This window comes from Melanostigma gelatinosum (assembly GCF_949748355.1).
Source record: "Melanostigma gelatinosum genome assembly, chromosome: 14".
NCBI lineage: Eukaryota > Metazoa > Chordata > Actinopteri > Perciformes > Zoarcidae > Melanostigma > Melanostigma gelatinosum.
Window position 1 is genome coordinate 23906293 of NC_136647.1, and position 19899 is coordinate 23926191.

At 38.7% G+C, this 19899-nt stretch overlaps 2 protein-coding genes across 2 annotated transcripts; both read left to right on the top strand.

The window, feature by feature from the left end:
- Positions 1–9144: 9144 nt before the first annotated feature.
- On the top strand, positions 9145–12029 carry lim2.1 (lens intrinsic membrane protein 2.1; the record flags this gene model as incomplete). The annotated part of the gene is made up of 4 exons (XM_079284220.1): positions 9145–9319; positions 10536–10685; positions 10917–11051; positions 11968–12029. The coding sequence occupies 4 exons, from the start codon at positions 9145–9147 to the stop codon at positions 12027–12029; spliced, it is 522 nt and encodes a 173-aa protein (XP_079140346.1).
- Positions 12030–15706: 3677 nt separating this feature from the next.
- On the top strand, positions 15707–17679 carry bsx (brain-specific homeobox; the record flags this gene model as incomplete). The annotated part of the gene is made up of 3 exons (XM_079282890.1): positions 15707–15950; positions 16570–16760; positions 17437–17679. The coding sequence occupies 3 exons, from the start codon at positions 15707–15709 to the stop codon at positions 17677–17679; spliced, it is 678 nt and encodes a 225-aa protein (XP_079139016.1).
- Between the last annotated feature and the right edge of the window lie 2220 nt (positions 17680–19899).

Sequence of the window (19899 nt, forward strand, 5' to 3'; positions counted from 1 at the left end):
ACACTGTGAAAAGGCTTGACCTGTTTGTTGGTGGATCTGGTCTTGAATGTGTTTCTTTTTTCACAAAGCTATTGTGCGTATGATAGCGCAATACCCTGGAGTTGTCTCTGAATGTAAAGGGAGTAAAGCAATGAGGTCATGATCAAGTAGACTTAATTTGTCTAATGCGTACATATACAGTCAGATAATGTTTTTCAAAATAACACTGGTGAAATACAATCAAGGTGACTGGAGTGAGGGCAAAGGACGCGGCATGCTAACCTAAGTCAAACCCCTGCAAAGTAAAAACACCAGGACATTTTTATCTTCAATATAAGGCTGCCATGACCTGCTGTAAGGAATCCAATGTAGATATAGTGAAAGACAAACAGGTGGAAGGTGAATCTGAAGATGCAGAAACCCTGATTTCAGTTAAGCATAGATTTCCTCAAACAAGTTGAGCACACTAAGCCTTAGGCAACGCACTGGAGGAAAGAATGGAGATATTCAAAATAAAATGTTTTGTTGTTGCAGACAGTATTATAATGGATACATTTTTCCTGAAGACTTTACTAAGACAAATATCACTTCACACCATATAATCATCTTAATTTTTTCTTTTACAAGAATTGTTATTGTCACCTTTGCCTTTACTTGAGTAGTAGTAGGTGCAAATGAGAAATGTAAGGATGAGAAGGCTATAGGGTGAGGATGAGAAGGCTATAACAAAGTTCCCCCGGCCGGGAATCAAACCATGGATGTTGGAGCCACCCAATATGCCATAACCACATTACACTATTGACACACCCCAACGCACATCACAGTTCTGTTGTGTTGTGTTCACGGAGCCCTCCGAAAATAGCCATAAATTATAATTTTCACTCTGTATTTCAAACAGCAGACACAACGGTTGGAGGTTCAGTATGAGGAATTTAAGGACTGATATAGCCTCCATTACTGCCTTTGCTATTACTAGTTGTTACTGCTACTACTGTTTTTCTGACTGTTTGTCTAAACTGTTTTTGGCCGCTTTACTCTTGTAAAGCGGCCTTGGGTCCCCTGAAAGGCGCTATATAAATTAAAGTTATTATTATTATTATTATTATTACTAATAACATTGTGCATTCACATATAGACTGAGGTGTACTTACCAGGACTGTAGATGTTTCTCTTTACATTTTGAATCTTTACATTGTAGCACTTTATAAAATCCTCTTCTTTATTAATATGTGGATCCACATTTGACAAGCTAGTATCAGAAAGCAAGACAGCATTTCACTCTTTGTGCACAAAAATAAAAACTAAATCCACAGGTCTGACACAAAAAAACACAGACTCACACATGGAAAGTTCCTGTGTGGGCCAACTTGTACGGACTTTAGAGCACCCTGCTGTCAGTCATGATTAGCCGTAACGATGGGCCCATTTTGACAAGTCTTGGCAAATAGCCCTGGGAAGAAGAGCCACATGCTACGAGATGGCTTTTCCCTGATATAATTTGTGGCTGCAAATTACAAAACAGAGACAGAAATAATGTGTAAAGTCAAGTTTGGTGAGGGAGAAAATGGAAAAATTTAGGGCTGTGTGCCACTCTAATGGATATCCTTGTGGCTGGGAGAAAATGGGACTCAATAATGTGTCCTTAATGTCTGCCAGCGCTGTTTCGGGGAATGTATCAGAAGAAATGTCCTCTGCCATTTCTGCAAGCAATCACTTAATGGGACGGGCAAATCTCAACAAAATGGATGTACTGATCTATTTCTTGGCTTGACAGATGGAATGAATCCGTGGCTCTTCGAAGACAAAAAAAACGAAAAAGGTAGAAGGCGAAGAAAAGAACAGGCTGCAAACAAGAAAAGATCAAAACAAGCCTTTCACGATTCATTCAGCGACGCAGCATGCCTGCAATGTCTGTGTGGCTTAAGTGCAGACTCTGACAGGAATTTCAATTATTTAATTAGGGAGGGAAAATGAAAAGACTTAAGTGTTGTGATTTCTGCAGTCTTTCATAGATCAATCTAATGTGCGCTCACATTGGAAATCAACCAAGATGGAAGCGGGACAAGTGAAGTAGCGTCTTCTAAATCACGCAATTAAAATGGCAAATTAGTTTCTTGATATATTCATTTAAGTGGTTAAGTGGAAATGTTTCTCTCCCCGTCCACGCAGCTGTCTCATGGGTGGGTGTGGAGAGGCAGTGCCATCCACATGCTCTTATGATTAGAGCCGCCGTTCATTTGCTGACAAAACGCTGAAAGCACTTGCTGCACAAATTAGCCATTTGAAGGCTTGAAAATTCAATTCCAAGGAGTTGATTTTAGTATTTAGGCAAAGCGAGCGTGGAACGTAAAGATTTCAAAGCCTTTTGCCCGCTAATGTTGAAATCTTTCAGAGGCCATAATAGGTTTTTGTGGCCTTGTGTCTTGAGAACGGCACAGCTGGAAAATACCAGCTTTTCACACTTTTTGGCTCATTTCTGTCAGCTTCACACCTCTATTCTCATATGATCTATAGGCCGTTTTCCTGTTCAACAGCCTTGTCCTTGTTATAATTTGGACATTTTGTCTATAATGAAAGGTCATCTGATGCTCAGTCACTTGTTCCATTAGCACGAAGATGGATCGAAGCTTCTGACTGATAGAAGATCTGTTAGTGGGGTTGATTTGATGTGGCATTGAACTGAATGTGGAGACATGCAATACTGAAGATTATAGAAGGAGGTAAGTGATAGGAACAAATAAATACAGAAATTATAGAAAATTTCAAGGATTCATGTGATGCAGATTCTTCCTGAACTATATGATTATAAATGTTAAAAACATTTTAGATTTCCTCGGCTGTGAATTTGACAAGATCTGAACAGAATAAAAGATGTTTCTTATCATCAAAGCCTTACAATGTTTTTTCTGTAGATGCAGATTTCAAGAAATTATGCTGAATGTTTGCAATTATTAGAAAAAATGTATCATTACTTAAGTAGTTACTATAAACTAGAAAAAGAGGCCAGGCAATGTGGGAATGTGACTCTTCATGAACATACATTTATGTTAATATCTCACAACAATGATTCAGTCATGATTTCGTTGGGATTTTTAGTCTGCAATTATGAAGCAATATTCATCATGTTTTGATTTTATGTACCTATCATCCTTTCAGCTTTCCCCTTTTGTTGCTCCTATCCTTTAAAAATAGCAATAACACCATGTATGAATAATCTTTTACAAGAAAAGTCTTGCCCTCAATATTCTACTTGAGTAAAAGCGCAGAAGTATCAACATCAAAATGTGCCAGTATCAAAAGTAAACTTACGCAGGACAGCCCATATCATTGAGTTAGGTATCATGCATTAAGGGATTATTATTATTGAGGTATAAGCATGTTCCAAAAGTACAGTGTAGAGAGCTGAAGATATGACATATTTTGTAGTCCAAAAGGAAGTTAGCATCACATTGGTTGGCTCAATAAAAATCAAGATTTTTTCATTGAATTTTGGATTGTTGCAGAAAGAATTCTTCTTTGTGGCCCACAAATATTTATGACATTTACACGTTTTGTTCATCAAGATAATCTTCACAAATGAACACTTTTATGATTGTTGAAGCGCGAATCCAATCAGCATAAGTAACAAGCTAATGTTAGGCTATAACACATTTCATACCAGAGCGAAGACAGATAACATTGTGTTACATCACAATCACATGACTTCACGTCTCCACCACTAAGCTAGAGGAGGACTAGTGTTCTAGTGACGACGTTTAGTCCACGCCTATGGAACAGTCTCCCTGACCACCTAAGGGCAACACAGACACTGGTCTCTTTTAAGACCGGCCTAAAAACCTTTTTATTCAGGAAAGCCTTTCTGACCTAAATCATTGTCAGTTATTTCTTTTGTGTTTCTGTTCATTCACTGGTTTTTATTTTATTATAGTTTATTTATTTTTATTTTTTTTTTTTTTAATGTTTTAGCTATGTTTTAACTATGCTTTTTACTATGTTTTAACTATGCTTTTACTATGTTTTTACTGAGATTTTTTTTTAATGAAAAGTGCATTACAAATAAAATGCATTATTATTTATTATTATCTAGACTCTTCTTTAAGACATGTAAAAGCTTCTAAACTCACCAAAGGATTTTTAATGACATATTTTATATCATAGAACAAAAGAGTCAAATCTCTCCAGCTTGTGTTCACCACAGACCTTATTTCAGACATCTAACCAAAAAAACATTGACTTTCAGACGATGGAACAAGTGCAGAAATGATGTGTGTTAGGACTCATTAGGACTCAGTAGTACTCAAAGTTATTATTACTATTATTATTTTCATTATTATTATTACGCTATTGTTGTTGTTATTATTATATGTCATCATCATTATTTTTATGGAAGTAAAGTACCTAATATTTGTGCTTAATTGAGTTAATGTACTAAGTTACTGGCCAGCACTTGCTCAGGAAAAGTGACATTTCAATGACGACAATGGATACATTGTCATCATTGAAATGTTACTTTTCCAGCCACCAAGCACTATGATTTCCTGTGAAGGAAGCCTGTGATCCAGTAACTCTAAAATGGAGTTTCTCAATGAGACAGTACTTTACCACAGCTTACAATACGAAGACAAGACACAGTTTGAGAGTCTGTGGCTCATCTTGCTCGTACAGCGGGTGCACATGAACAAGCTCATGAGCCGGGGGCTTCCAGACATGCCTCAGCTTTGTGACTTTACCACAACAATGCGGCCATGCTGGCCACACACTCTTTGTAATTACTCCTGTCACATTACCTTCCCAAGTGCTGCATGAGCTCCTTACCCACTGATGATACCACATAAATGTAGACTTCCCATAACAAAATGAATATCTCAAAAGCTAGATGGATTCAAGAAAACATGGATTTGCTCTTCTGTCACAGAGGCATATTGTCCACTTTGATGGTGCATGGGATGATATCAAATGCCCTCCTGGCTGCCACACTCCAGATGGAAGAAAATAGCCTGTGGTCTATAAAAATGAAGTTAGATGTAAGTACAGCACTCAAATCTCGGGGAGAAAAAATGCTTTTTCTGCGGCATTTTGTTGTTGTCAATTGGTCTGAGCAACTTGCTGTAATGCTGGTAATGGAGCTACTCTTCTCCTTTCATCTTTGGGGTTTGTGCGTGTGTGTGTGTCAAAGCAAAGGGAGGCCGGGCTGGATATGGGAAAGAGGCACACCAGGAGAAAATGCAGCCAGACGACGATCAGAATGAAGGAAACATCGAGTCAGAGCACATTGAAGGGGTCCGCACGGGTGTGAGCTGCTTCTTCAAACATCTCCCATATCCATATTTCAAGTATTTTATTTTTTAATACAGAATGAATAGGCTCGATTCCAAGTCATCATCTGCCTTGATTATATTGTTCTTGCTTTTATTGTTTCTCTTTACCATGTAAAGGGCCTTTGAGTACCTTAAAAAGCGCTCTGCAGATAAAATGTATTATTATTATTATTACTATTAAAACTATGAGCGTCATCCTTTACAACAGTGACAGGCATCACATATCCACTTTCTGCCTACTTCAAATGTTTACTTGAGACATATTTTCCCTCAGCAAACGGAAAACTTTCACAAACGCTGACCATAAACACGTTGATCATCTCATCTCTAAGCCTTTATAGATTTTTTTGCTACTTTTGGGGCAGCGTAGCAAGCTTTAAACGCACCATTTATAACCACCTTATAAAGTTGTTATATGAATGTGTGAGCAAACTGTTTTTACACATCCAGCAGACAGAGAGCAACATTAGCATGCATTCTTGAAGGAACCTAATGAATGTCTCCCGACCAATCAAAGCGCTTTAACACTACATGTCATCATTCACCCATTCATACACTGATGACATCAGACATCAGAACTAACTAACATTCATACACAGTAGGCACAGCTACAGGAGCAATTTGCTGAAGGACACATCAACATGGACTAGCGGAGCCGGGGATCGAACCGCCGCTACTCTGATTAAAGGACGACCCTGCTCTACCACAGTGCACTCACTCTCCTTCTCGCTCTTCACGACTCCGAGGAAAATATCTGCCACTTCAGCTGCTGGATTAGTTATCTGGCTTTAACTGGCTGCTGTTTGGTGCTGGTAGTGTGCATTGGGTTTGTGGGTTTGTTTGAGAGGAAAAACACTGATACTGACACAGGCATTTCTTTCCACCTGACCCACCTGTTGGGTTTGAATGTGCAGTCATTGGAACAACATTTGTAACCAAATTCTATATCCTACAGCTTTAGGATTTTCACATCCATGTTTTGTTAACAATTTCAGGCTTGTAGCTCTTTTTATACATAATACAATACAGCTCACATGCAGGTCACATGCAGGAAGCAGGACAACGATCCTAAACAAAGGAGTTTTATTTTATTAATAATAATAGCCGTGAGAGACCTTAGTCTGTAATGCAAGTATGTCTGCATGAAAAGATGTACAAAGATATATTATATGTTTGCTAATGCTAATCGCGGTTAGCATTTCCCCATTGGCCGTAATGTTAAAATTAGCTTAGAAGCTAGCGAGTCAGACATGTACTGTTAAAAGCATCTTGCCGTTCAACCTTTTGTGTTAACAGTCCTAGTGAGAGGTAGGTCAAAGGTACTTCATCCATATTGTAGCGACCCTGTCAGTAACAGCTGGTAGCAGAGGGGTTGCTGGTAGCAACTGTTCTGTGTCGGGAGCTAGTAAATGTTGTGTTAGACCGGAACCGGAAGTTGCGGTTGTTGTTGTGGCAGAGAAAAGCTACGGAAAAATCCGTATATAAATCGCACTGGACTATAAGCCCACGCCTCAAAGCATGGGGTAAAAAGTAGCGGCTTATAGTCCGAAAAGTACGGTATGTAGACATGCAGAGGAAATGACTAAATGAGTATATACCAGGAAAGCCAATTAACATATGTCTTCTGCATCTGCATTTTAATATTTACTGCTATACTGTCATGTTGCAATGATGGCAACTGGGATCAGCGCATGCTATTTAGATGGTCATTGTTACTAATTGATGAAATGAAAATCAGGAGTAATAGAAATGAAATGGTGCTTTAAAAAAATGGATAGCTGTTTGAAATGACTGAAATTATAGCAGCATAATGACAAGTTAAAGTGTTGCAGCATGTGGTTGTTGGTTATTGGTAATTTAAATCATCTGGTGTGGTATGTAGCTCCCCGGTTTACTGTGCTCAAAGCACTGCATTTACACTATACACATATAATATTAGTGACATCATGCTGATACAATATCTGCTTTCTCAACATTTTACATTGATTGTCTGATTCTCTCTCTCCTTGTCCTTTGTGATTCGTATAGACTTCAGCACATTTTAAATGGTGATATAGATGACCTGTATGTGATAATATTGCTTCACATTTACTGAAAGTGAAACTAAAGTTCATTGTCGCAAATTTACAAGTGAAAAAGTTCCAACTGAACCGGCATATTGAGACTTAATAAGACTTTTAAAACGGGGTGACAGAGTTTGCTTTAAAAATTTGCCAGAACTCAGAAGCAGAGCAGCCAATGACTGATTTACTGCCTGGCTTGCCCTCCACTAAAGCCAGTTCAGCCCTCTACTTTCAATCAAAACCATGAAGTCATCAGTATTACTTCAGCTTGCCAAGCTTTAACCATTTCTGTTTTTTCAGCAGATTCCCAAACCACAAAACTGGTGCGTGCTGATTGGCCAGTGTCCGGCCTGGCCTATTGTCTGAGCGCTGTGTTTGTTGGAACCCCAGTTTCTCCCTATTCACCCGTCAAACGCTAGTGTTATTAGCCTGCTGGAAATCTGCCTGTCTTGGCATTATAGGATCTTGTTGTATTTCGTCAGGTAACCCTGTCTTCATAAACATCTTCATAAAAGGCATTGATTAAGGTAAGATGATACTAAATTGTGTCAAAATTTGGTCCAAATTTGGTTAATTTAGTTGTTTGTGTTTTTCTTTATATTTCTTTCTGCTATTTCCCCCCATGTGGAGACATAGCTGCAGCTCTAGGAGCTCCACAGGGAACATTGTAAATATTAGTCATTGCTATATCAGAGAATGTACACCAGTTTCTGTCTCACTTTATCGTCTTTTAAAATGTCTTTATACATAACTCCATGGAGAGCAACGTTTTCACTCTGCAGCCAATTAGGTACAAATGTACAGATATGAGACGGTTCTGTGGTCATGGGGTTAATGAAAACCCAGTCTCCTCTGGAGGCCAACAAATAAGGAAAGATAGAGATGGATATATGTTAGCCTTATACTTTGTCTTTTTCTTTATCTTGGTGAGTCCATTGTCTCAGATGTTTTACAGGAATATAAGACATTTGAAGTTAGAGTTGAGAGGAAACAGTCAGCCTCGAGGTCAGTGCCAGTCACAAGGCCTCTCTTTGAAAAAGGAAATTCACTGAACTTGATTTTAGTAAAGGGGGTTTAACCTGGTTGGGAAGAAATTACTTCCTAAAAATGCATTAAATCCAACTGGCTGACTGATTATTCAATAGAATTTGATAAATTCCACATAACATTGACATTATGAGACCATCTCCATTTGTTTTTACATGGTGGGGATCAAATGGATTATAAAGTGCTCTGCTTTAGACTAAGACAGCTCCTGTAACTGAGGCTGCTAAGAAAAAAATGGGATCCTGTGGAAATACAGAGCTCTTCAATGAATACACAGAGCTCTTCAACAAGCATCTATCAACCCCCCCCCCCCCCAAAAAAAAGAAAATAAATCAATGGCAGCCCTCTATGAGAGGGATGGCTGCAGGATATTGCATTCAGGTGGAACAATGAGCAATAGATGTATCAAGTATCAAAGCATCGCTGTGTGTGTGTGTGTGTGTGTGTGTGTGCGTACGTGCGTGCGTGCGTGCGTGCGTGCGTGCGTGCGTGCGTGTGTACACTGGTGTATGTACTGACTGATCTCCTGGACAACAAAGTGGAGCACACACACACGGGCAACCCCGCAGCTCAATCCATTGGAAGTAATATGTTCATTACAACACAATTACTGACACTTAGAGCCTCTCTCACTGAAGTGTGTGAGTGTGTGTGTGAGGTGGAGAGAGGAAGGGGCCCTGCCACTGACCGCTGATGCTAAGTCACCTTATATCTGGGTGTGTGTCTGCAGGTGCAGGATGTACAGCTTTATGGGTGGAGGTTTGTTCTGTGCAGGAGTAGGGAACATCCTCCTGATCGTTTCCACAGCAACTGATTACTGGATGCAGTATCGGCAGTCCAGCAACTACATGCACCAGGGCCTGTGGCGCTACTGTATGCCGGGCAAATGCTTCCCACACAATGACAGCATCGGTAAGTGTTGACACAGAGGGTTCATGGAGATAACTGGGAAAGTCACAAACATTTCTCAACGAGGCAGAAATAATTTCATTGGCTGAGGTAAAGCTCATCTTTACTTGACAATGGTGGTAACGAGGGACGCGATGATATAGAGTTATATCACAAATTTTGTGAAAAAACTGTTGATCGAGGTGAATATGTATTATTGGGATAATCAGGAACATCCTGATGTGAAAAAGCTGTCAAGCTCACTATCGTGGTATGAAGTGACAAATAGAGGTTGATTTTAAAAAATACAGGATTTATCATGTCAGAAAGAGCAGACTCACAGTGCTGTTTTTTCTTTTATGTATCCTTTATTTATGGAGAGGGAAATTATAAATTCATAATCATCGATTTATGATTGTTTGTTTTTCACTGAAAAGGATGTTCACAAAAAAAGATGTTTTCTCAGTGATACAATAAAAATAATTGTTTCTTAAAAAAACCTAAAGTAGAGTGATTCCAATATGTTTTAGTGCCGTTTTAAGAGTTTAAATAATAATGTTGATCATTATCTATCGTGAATTGCAATTATTTTGGCCAGAAAAATCATGACATGAAATTTTCATATCGTCCCATGACTAGCAGTAACTATGTCAAACATTCAGCATACTGGCAAACAAAATGCTTTTATTCTTAATTTGAATTCGGAAGTGTAGCTTTGCTAACTTGCATAGCATATTTTAGCAGTAGCATATGGACTTCATGTCGCTCGCCTATTTCACTGGATTTTAGTCTAATGTAAGCGATATTTATGTCACAAACACATAACATTTTCATGTTAAATACAATAGAAATGAGGGTAATATTTGTCATTACAGAATAACACAGAGAATGTGCTTTTTATTTAACAACAAATAATATGCTGTGACACTTTGACATTTAAAAAGAAAAGTTATGGTTATGGTAACATTTGGTCATGGTGATACTTTATTTAGTTTAAAAATGACTGTCTCTGCCTCCCAAAGAACTCAACTCTATATTAGTGTGTCATGTGGTCGATGGTTTTTGTTAAAGATCAGATTGATATATTCAGGATTTCCATCTGACATGGATGAAATGAGGTCTATTTTTTTCTCAAAGATCTTTACCCTTCTTCATCATATTGGCGTGTTAACATGGTGTGAACTGTTGACTTGCACTGACCACACCACTGACTTCCATTGACATTTGACCTTGTCCACAGCCCACTTAGACGCCACCCGTGCCCTCATGATCCTCTCTCTTTTGGCCTGTTTCATCGGCATCATCATTGGCATTATGGCCTTCATCCATTACTCCTCCTTCGACAGGTTTGACAAAACCTTTGCTGCAGGCATATTGTTTTTCATCTCATGTAAGTTCAACTCTATTGTATTGTTTTTCTTCTTTGTTGGTTTGGTTAGAGCTGTAACTTGCCATTGATGTGACCTTAATTGATCAATCCATGGTCACAAATGAAATACCTCAAGAAGCATAATTTCAGTGATTTTCCAAAGCGAATATTCCATGAGCAGCCAGTAGTAATGTTTGTCCATTTCTACAAACATTTTCTTTATGTTTAATTTTTTCTTTTTGTCCTGCCCAGGCTTTTTAGTGTTTCTAGCAATGGCTGTGTACACTGGTGTGACTATTAACTACTATGGGAAACGCTACGGAAACTGGAGGTTCTCCTGGTCCTACATTATTGGCTGGGTGTCAGTGGGGCTTACCTTTTTTTCAGGTAAACATGCAACCCAACGAACCGCACTGCATTATGTTTCCTCTCTTTCACAGCAGTGCCACCTGTGTCAGGGTTCCACTCGTGTTCTCTTTGAAATGCAGTGACATTGGCTGCGATCACTTTCTGCTCAATGTTAACTTCTTGAGTGAGTTCCTGGATAAGCAAATAGTGCACTCAGTGAGGTGTACCTGAAACCTCTGCTTGGAGGAAATATTTTATAAAGTCATGGCAAGCAACAGGCTCAACATTTAAATTTTACATTAGATCATGTATCCTTTTGACAATTCAAAGTAAGATAGCAGATACAATTGTTTTACAATTGTTTTAACCATATTGTCAATGCCTCAAGTCGAACCTGCATAACGAGCTAATGCTATTTACACTGCATGTACTATTTTTAATAAAGACAACAACAGTAGGTGGAGTAGGTAATACCAGACAATGCAACGACTCACTTCCTGAGCAGAAAACAGTCAAGACCATATATGGGACAACCCAGCTGAATCAATGATGAGACATTATCAGTAAGTGATGCTTGTAGTAAGTGCTCATCTCTGAATCCTCCACCATGCTGTGCAGAACCTGCTGTTCAGCAGGCTTTTCACTATACTGAATATGAAAATAGTTTAGAGGTAAACAGCACCCATATGCTGAAAATACCATGATGTTAAAACTGAGGCCGAAAACATCTGCAAAAAACTATGGTAAATAACAAGGAAGTGGTGGAGAACAACACAACAATGATACACATTTATTTATAGCTATTTTTATCATTTGTATTCATTAATTGGATGCCAAATAAACAGTGTCATTTAGGTTTTCTATGCACTTCAAATGTTTTTGGACATAGCGGAAATCACAAACAATAGTTCATTTTTTGCTGGATAACAGAGACCTGCCCTCTCTTTCTCTCCAGGTATATTCTATTTGTGTGCCTATCGGATGCATGAATGCCCCAGGAGCACTAACTCTCATTAGAAGACTGACACCATCATCCAGAAATAAGCCATGGATTATGATCATGAGAGCTGCATCGAGGATGTGTGTGCATTCTCACCATCAGCATGGAAGCAGAGCTTAACACTTTAAACATGAATGATCAAAGTTTAAATGATTCCAATAAAACAATTGGGGAGAATATGACTCTTGCTTTTCATCCACAGACACTGTGCATATGTTGCTCACTCTCTTTAAGTCGGTGTGATTTACTCATCTGCTGTTACTGTGCCTCTACAGTTCTTTTTAACATTGTATTATAATGCTTTTGGAGGCTGACCAGCTGGTTTTATGTCAGAGTCACCCATTCAGAGCTTTCATAGCTTTATGACACTGTGTGTCAAGATAGAGTTATATAGGGTAGCCATGTCTATAATGCATTTTAAACATACTTTTATTATGCTTATAGTACTGTATTATTATAGACATATTCATAATGCTGTTTTACTATTTATATTATAAAAACACATTATAAAGCATTGTAGAGTGACTAATAAGGTCAACAATCATATTACTTCATAATTGTTGGTCACTCAGTGACATTTGTTTGAGTTGTTCTCAATATACTTTGTAGTTTTCCTTTTACTTAAACCAAATAGTGACCATTATAGTTATAACCACCTATGATGTGTTATATCTGCCGATTCCTCAGGAATGTCATTACTTCAACTGAGAGTAATCACACTATAATGCATTATGCCAGTGATTATAATGAATTATATATATTATGACCAGCAACTATGAAGTATTATGATACTTTCTATATACTATAATAATTTGTTATTGCTTAGTATTATGAATGTGTATGTGTCTTTTGCAAACTATACTGCATTATAATATATATATATATATATATATATATATATATAATTTTTTTTTTTTTTTTTAAAGCACAACCAGGTGTACATTTCAAAAAGATTGTTGGCAAATGCAATAAAGTCACACAAAGAAAAAGAGATATGCCTACATGAAAACATTCTGGAGAGTGCATTGAAAAAGTGCCTATTGACGTTGGTCCTTGTTTTAGGGCAAGTTTTAAACCGAGCAAACAAATATATGATATGGTAGAAAGAACCATGAGGGAACATACTGTATCCTCTGATTTAGAATAGATACCGGTGGGTTAACCTCCTAGCGTTCACTATCTCCAGCACGGCCAGTATTACTCGTAAGAAGTACCCTGCACTGCTGCAAACCTCTTATCCAAACGTGCCCACTTAACGAGTGACGCACTGCCTGACCGGCTCAAATGTTTACTGAATGAAATGGCCACATAAAGCCGCTTAACCGCGCCTCAAGAATGGATCCTTTAGACGATTTCATCACCATTTGTTTCATTTACTTTCTAATTTTCCCCTAAAAGCAACTTGTTATCCTGGTGCGTGCCAGAAAAGGGATTGACGCCCAGCCAGGTGCAGCAGGATACCTCCATCTGCTTTGGCCATGTCTTTAAAAGCGTTTTCCTTTTCTGCTGCTTACATTAGAAAAAGGAAAAAAAAACCTTTATTGGTTTTGACTATTGAAAAATGTCATGTGTTTCCCGCATTACTTTTCTGACCTATTCTGATGGAAACATCAATGACACAAGGTGTATCTAGAGGAAGGATGTATGAATTAGTATAGTCGTCTGAAGGTAGAGCTAATGTTCAGTGCCCACCATGCCAAACGTGTTTGATTTACAACCATCCAACTATGCTAATTAGCATTTTGAGCGCGCGTGTCCATTTAACACAAACCTATGCAAACTAATGCAGCGGAGAAGCACTTTTCCAGCGCAACTGACTGACAGTAATTCATTTGTTCTCCCTCCATCTGATCAAATGGAAATCCTGTCCTCCAGCACCAGGATTACAGCTTCCGCTTTAACATCTCCCTTAATTGCCTAATAGCATTGCAGCGTGAATTCTGCCTACGTTAAGACACTTTCACATTAACCGGCCTGATTGGAAATGTGATGACAACACCATATCAACAAATTATGGCGCAGCGCTTTCTTTCGCAAATGGGCACAAGAGCGGCACTTGTACTCTCCCAGATTTTAATACCGACAATTACAGCCAATTTGGGCGGAATTACTAGACAGACCTGCAGCGGTACAATCCTCCTGCGACACGGCTTCATTTAAAAACCACTAACATGAACGGAGAGTTCAGAAGTTACCCGAGCGAATTAAAAACACATGTGGTCGCATGTTCAAGTTTCAAGACAAGAAATCGTAAGTTCCGTGTCAAAAGCATGGATGAGAGAGATATTATAGAATTATAGGAATAACATAAAAGTTACATCAAATCGCTCAAGTCCATTCGGGATATTATAGAAACGCCACATTGATGCCATGAGAAATACAATTTAGACTAATGGTGAAATACACACAAAATACCTATAAATATAAATGCGTGTGTTTTTACCAGCCACGTGTAGTAACGCAATAATACCGCCAAATGACATCAACTAATTTTCCACATATTAAAAGGAAATTTTCGAAAGGAGAGAGACACTTTTTACTCACAGCTGAATTTGCCAAAGAAGAACTCTAGGCATATTCAAATATTTTAACCAGGAATAATATTAAGGATTTTATAGAAGTCACCATTAGGCCTAAAATGGAAAGTAGATGTTCTAGAATAAAATAAAACAACGAAACCATCGAACCACCATACCAATAAGCGGGATGTTCAGCATGGCAAGCGCCAACAACTAAACCTCTTATGAGCAACATGCTGCAGGTTCCATGAGGAATAGCTCATCTCCTTTGTGTTCATATGTTTTCAGGAGATGCAGAGATGCTGCAGGAGCTAAGCGTTTGTTTCTGAACGTGCTTCCTTTGTTTATTATGTCCTGTTAGACCCCGAAAAAGAGTGGCGATCCGACAAACCACAAAAACACGAATATAATAAAAATTGAGGAATTGGCAGAACTATATTCATACAACAGAGCATAACGAAAGACACCATACGTGTAGAGGCTGTTATAAAATATATTCATTATATACATGTGGGTGTCTCACATCAGAAAAGCTGCTGTTAAAGTACAAAGTAATAATACACAACTAAACCCCATAAATACCCCGTTAATAATAAGCATCATACTGCATACTCCAAGAGAGATGGCATCTCATTAGTATCCATAATCAACATTTAGTACAAATTTTGTTCGTAGGCTCAATAAAGAATAATTATTCTACAAGGCCATGCGTGCTCGCGAACCTGGCAAAACAGTATGGTTGCTAGGCAACCACATAAGCACCGCTACGAGTGGTGATTCTCGGGTGGATTTTTAGTTGCTATTCAAATGAACTGTGATGCTGCGGTCACAGGTGCGCTGCATTTCTGGACTCTTGTTTGCTTTTTTATTTTTATTTTTTCACCAGCTCCGGACTTGTCTCAGCCAATCAGAGCGAAGAACGGGCTCCTCACGTCTCCCCTCCGCCCATCCACAGCTTTAATTGGCTGATGCGTAAATCAATTTCCCCAATCCGCTATCTGTCTGAATAAATGCTTGTTGGAAATCTGCCCTCCCATTGATGTCTCTGTAATGCTCGGCGAAGTGTCATTCACTGATCACACAGGGACTGCATTTAAGCCTGGGAGACTTGGGGAGAAGAGGCAGATGCTGATGTAGGTTTGAAGGCAGGGACATAACAAACCCAAACTAGCACCATGAGTATGAACTACGCGTCTGCGGTGCCCACGCAGAGGTCGACGTCGTTTTTCATTGAGGACATCTTATTGCACAAACCCAAGCCGCTGAGAGACGTCATTCCTTCTCCTTTCTGCGGCTCCCTGGCCTCCCGGATGCCCATCCTGGAGTATGGATACCCGCTGATGCCAACCCCGATCCTGGCGCCACATCCGCACCATCCTCTCCACAAGCCAGAGCACCACCAGTACTTCTTTACTTCTGGTAAGCACGGGAGAGCCTGTGAGGAAGAGGTGTAGAGAGAGAGAGAGAGGCCTTGTAGTGTAACAAGGAAACTTGTGTCAGATAAAAGACAGTTAAAGTGGCCATGCGGCTGGAGTCTAGAGCTATAAACGCTGTATTTGATTAGTCACAACGGAAAGTCATTATCAACTCTTATGAATTTATGGATGTATTACCTTATACTACACTATAGGGAATAACATCATTTGCAGTGATATACTGGTTGAAATGAGTCACATAGGTGGGAATGAAATGTTGAACTCTCCGGAAATAACAATAACCAGTAGGCTACCTTATTCAGTTCGGCTTTTTTTCAGGAGATAATTCATATTTAGCCATTTAATATAATAATTAAGTTATTCAAACGGTATTAAAATGTACATTATTTATTTTCATCTTAATTTAAGCCCAACGGGCAATTATGCTGCTCTGATTATTCTGTAAACTAAATTATGTTTTTATATTCATCATAAAATAATGTCATTAAAATATGAATGACCAGACGCCTATTATTCCGTTACAGTTTCTCAGACATATGAAGAGTTTGTGTGTGTTATGTTGTTGTTGAACAGTTAGTCTCATCACTTGTTGCCACCTGTAGGCATGCAGATGCCGGCCCTGTTCCAGCACCACGCAGAGTTACCGGGGAAGCACTGCAGACGCCGGAAGGCCCGGACGGTTTTCTCCGACTCGCAGCTTTCTGGCCTGGAGAAGAGGTTCGAAGTCCAGCGGTACCTGTCAACACCGGAGAGAGTGGAGCTGGCCACGGCGCTTAGCCTGTCCGAGACGCAGGTACACACACAGACACACACGCACACACACACACACACACACACTTCTGAAAGCACCAGAACATACAGGGATGCTGCCATGGAGCAAAATGTACGTGAACGTGGTTCCTTTGTTTATTCGTTCAATACTGATTACTCTTCATGACCCAAAGAAGAGCGGCGGCCCGCCAACCACAAAGCACACAAACAAATAGATCATTAAAAATACAGACATCGGCAAAATGGTATTTATTAGCTGTTAAACAACAGTGTACGGACAATTCATTTTGGCTGTATATCTGGCTCATGAATAATTGCTGTTTGTGTCTAATTATGTATGAAATACAATATAACAATACATAAATCATATACCTCCAGGGAACAGATGGTTTTTCAAATTATACAGGTCATTCTCAGATTGTAAAGCACTGGGGCAAATTTGTGATTTTGGGTTTTACAAATAAATTGGATTTCATTTTAAAAGTCTACTTCTGACCATAAATGAAATTTAGGAGCAAACATTATTTAAGAGGCCAGCTCTTACTGTGTCTTTAGGGGTATAACCCAAATTAATAATATTGACTAATATATTTAAGGGATTTCTTTAGATCACAGATCATTAAGGGATGAATTGCGTATATTTATGATCGTTTTTACAATTCACATAATTCACTCTCACATGCACAACTGCCGTGCAGGTAAAAACGTGGTTCCAGAACCGGCGGATGAAGCACAAGAAGCAGTTGAGGAAAGCGCAAGACGAGCGGAAGACGCCCGGGGAGCTGGACCGATCCGCGGAGAACTCCAGCGAGAGCGAACTGAACGAGAAGAGCGCGGAGGAGCTGAAAGATGGACTGGAGCCGGACTCGTACCTGCTGGAGGAAAACGACGACGATGTGGACATCGAGGATGACATTTGCTCCCCGGATCATCTACTATAGTAGCTGCAGAGTTGTTTCAACTGCAGCTACTTCCGCACTGTAAATGCACTGTAGATAACGCTGGCCTCTTCCCCTTACCATTACAAATATGTCAGCTTATTACTGTTTTCAAAATCAAGGGGGAATAGGCTTTACAATACAATGTTAATATTTATTCAAACATGCAAAGTGGGCCCATTGATTTTTAACATTTGCCCCATTTCCTCTATGACAGTTTTCGTGTTACATCCGACAAGATACAGAATAATTCACGCTTTTATTATTACTATTATTATTATTAGCTAAATATTATTTGTAAAAACTAGACGTTTATTTTGACATGCCATTTAGCCATGTCTTTTTTTTATTTTCAGAGCGAAAATGTGTAGGCTACAGATGGTTATAAATAATCCAACGGAACAGCTCTTTGCTTTGTAACATAAACGCGTCATGCTACCCATCCTTTTGCACTTTTATCCCAAACGAAATTTGCCATGCTTTTCTTTTTTTATGGTTATCTCTTTTATTTTAGTGTATTTTTTATATATTATTTGCTGTTGTTCATATTGTTGAAAGTTTTGTAAATTAAGTTTTGGTCGAAGATACTTCAGTGACTGGCATTTATATTTGTCTGTAAATATATATGTATAGTATATAAATGAATCGGTTATCGGCTTCGTTTATTCTGTTATCCCTTTATTTTTTCAAAGCCAATTTGTGTTTGTTCTTTACAGTTTATACCTCCACCTTGCAGGGATTATTTGGGGGGAAAATGTATCTACATAAATAGCTACCGAATAGATTATTAATGTGCTTATTTTTCTGCATTAATATTAATGCAGTGTTATTATTTAAGCTGCACGTGCGCATGGGATCCTGTTATCGTGGTCAGTTGTTGAAGTGAGCTCAAACGGGTCTTTGCTCGGCTCTTGTCAGCCTTTATTGAGGAACCGGTCTCCACAGCTCCGTTCTGAATGCGAGGCTGCTTGTTCTCTGCGGGCATCCTGCGCGGTGGCCTGGAGCCCGCTGCGCTTTCAACCAACTAACACAGAGGAAAAACACAGACAGCGAGACATCTCCACGAGTCAGCAGCTCTCTAACGCGATGCTACACCAGCCTGCAGGTTTAAGATGACTGTATCTATTCCTCACTAAAGGTAAGCCTCTGACAGGGATCTCTGTGTATTGACACACTGAACGTACAAGGGTATTTCTCGTCAAATGATGCTCAGTTTAGAATTAAATTCACCAAAAACAACATGTTTACTTCATAACACTCACGGATGAGGTTAGTGGTAAAAGCTTGATGGATGAATTTCGGTCAAGAAAATCAGTCATGACAACATTCATCAGATGGCAATATCTTCATATCCGGACCACCAAAAGAAATGGTTTATTTTTTCAGAATAAAAACAATTACAGTGGCGCAGCTGTGTTCAACACTTGCTTATGGCAGCAATGTGTTTCTGCTGGTAAACTGTCTCTAAAAATGCAGATGATGACTCCATGTGTGTAAAATATTTGGTCCTAAGGCAAGTGCTTGGAAATCCAGTAGCCTTATATTTTTCATGAAAATGTGTTTGTCATTTATTTTAAGTCATGGTCAACACCACTGATAATAATGTAATATGAAATAATACATATCTATTTGACCCCCAAAAATATATTGTTTTTGCTCAAAAGTAAGAGAATTTAATTTGCCAAGAAACAAAATAAAAATGCACTATAGTTCAAGCATACAAACATTTAATGTATTTCTTGTGCCGCCATAAATCTTTTTTTTTCGATTCAGAATGTGGCAGGGAAAATGTTATTTAGATTTGAACTGTATTATTATTTCTAAATCAGCAGCAGTCGAAATTCAGTTTTGCAGTAAAAATACATTTTTTCACATTTCATTTATATAGTGTTAAGACATAACATTCAGAGTTTTGTTCCTGGAACAAATGGAACAAAACAACAAAAATCAATCCAAGAAAAACATTCAATAAACATTTTGGCATTTTAATGTCAGTGAACATTCTAAAGATTTTTGATTTGTGTAATAACATTATCATTTGGAGCTGCATTGCAGTGCCATTTTGCCTGCATGTGTCTTAAGCAATATGGGGGATGCTTTTGGACCATGTCAGTGTTATTCTATTCACTGGCACAGCAATATACTCCGGTCATGCTGCAGGATGTCTCATTCACATAATCTTTCAATAATCTTGTTAAACGAATGTCAAGCATATCAACTAAC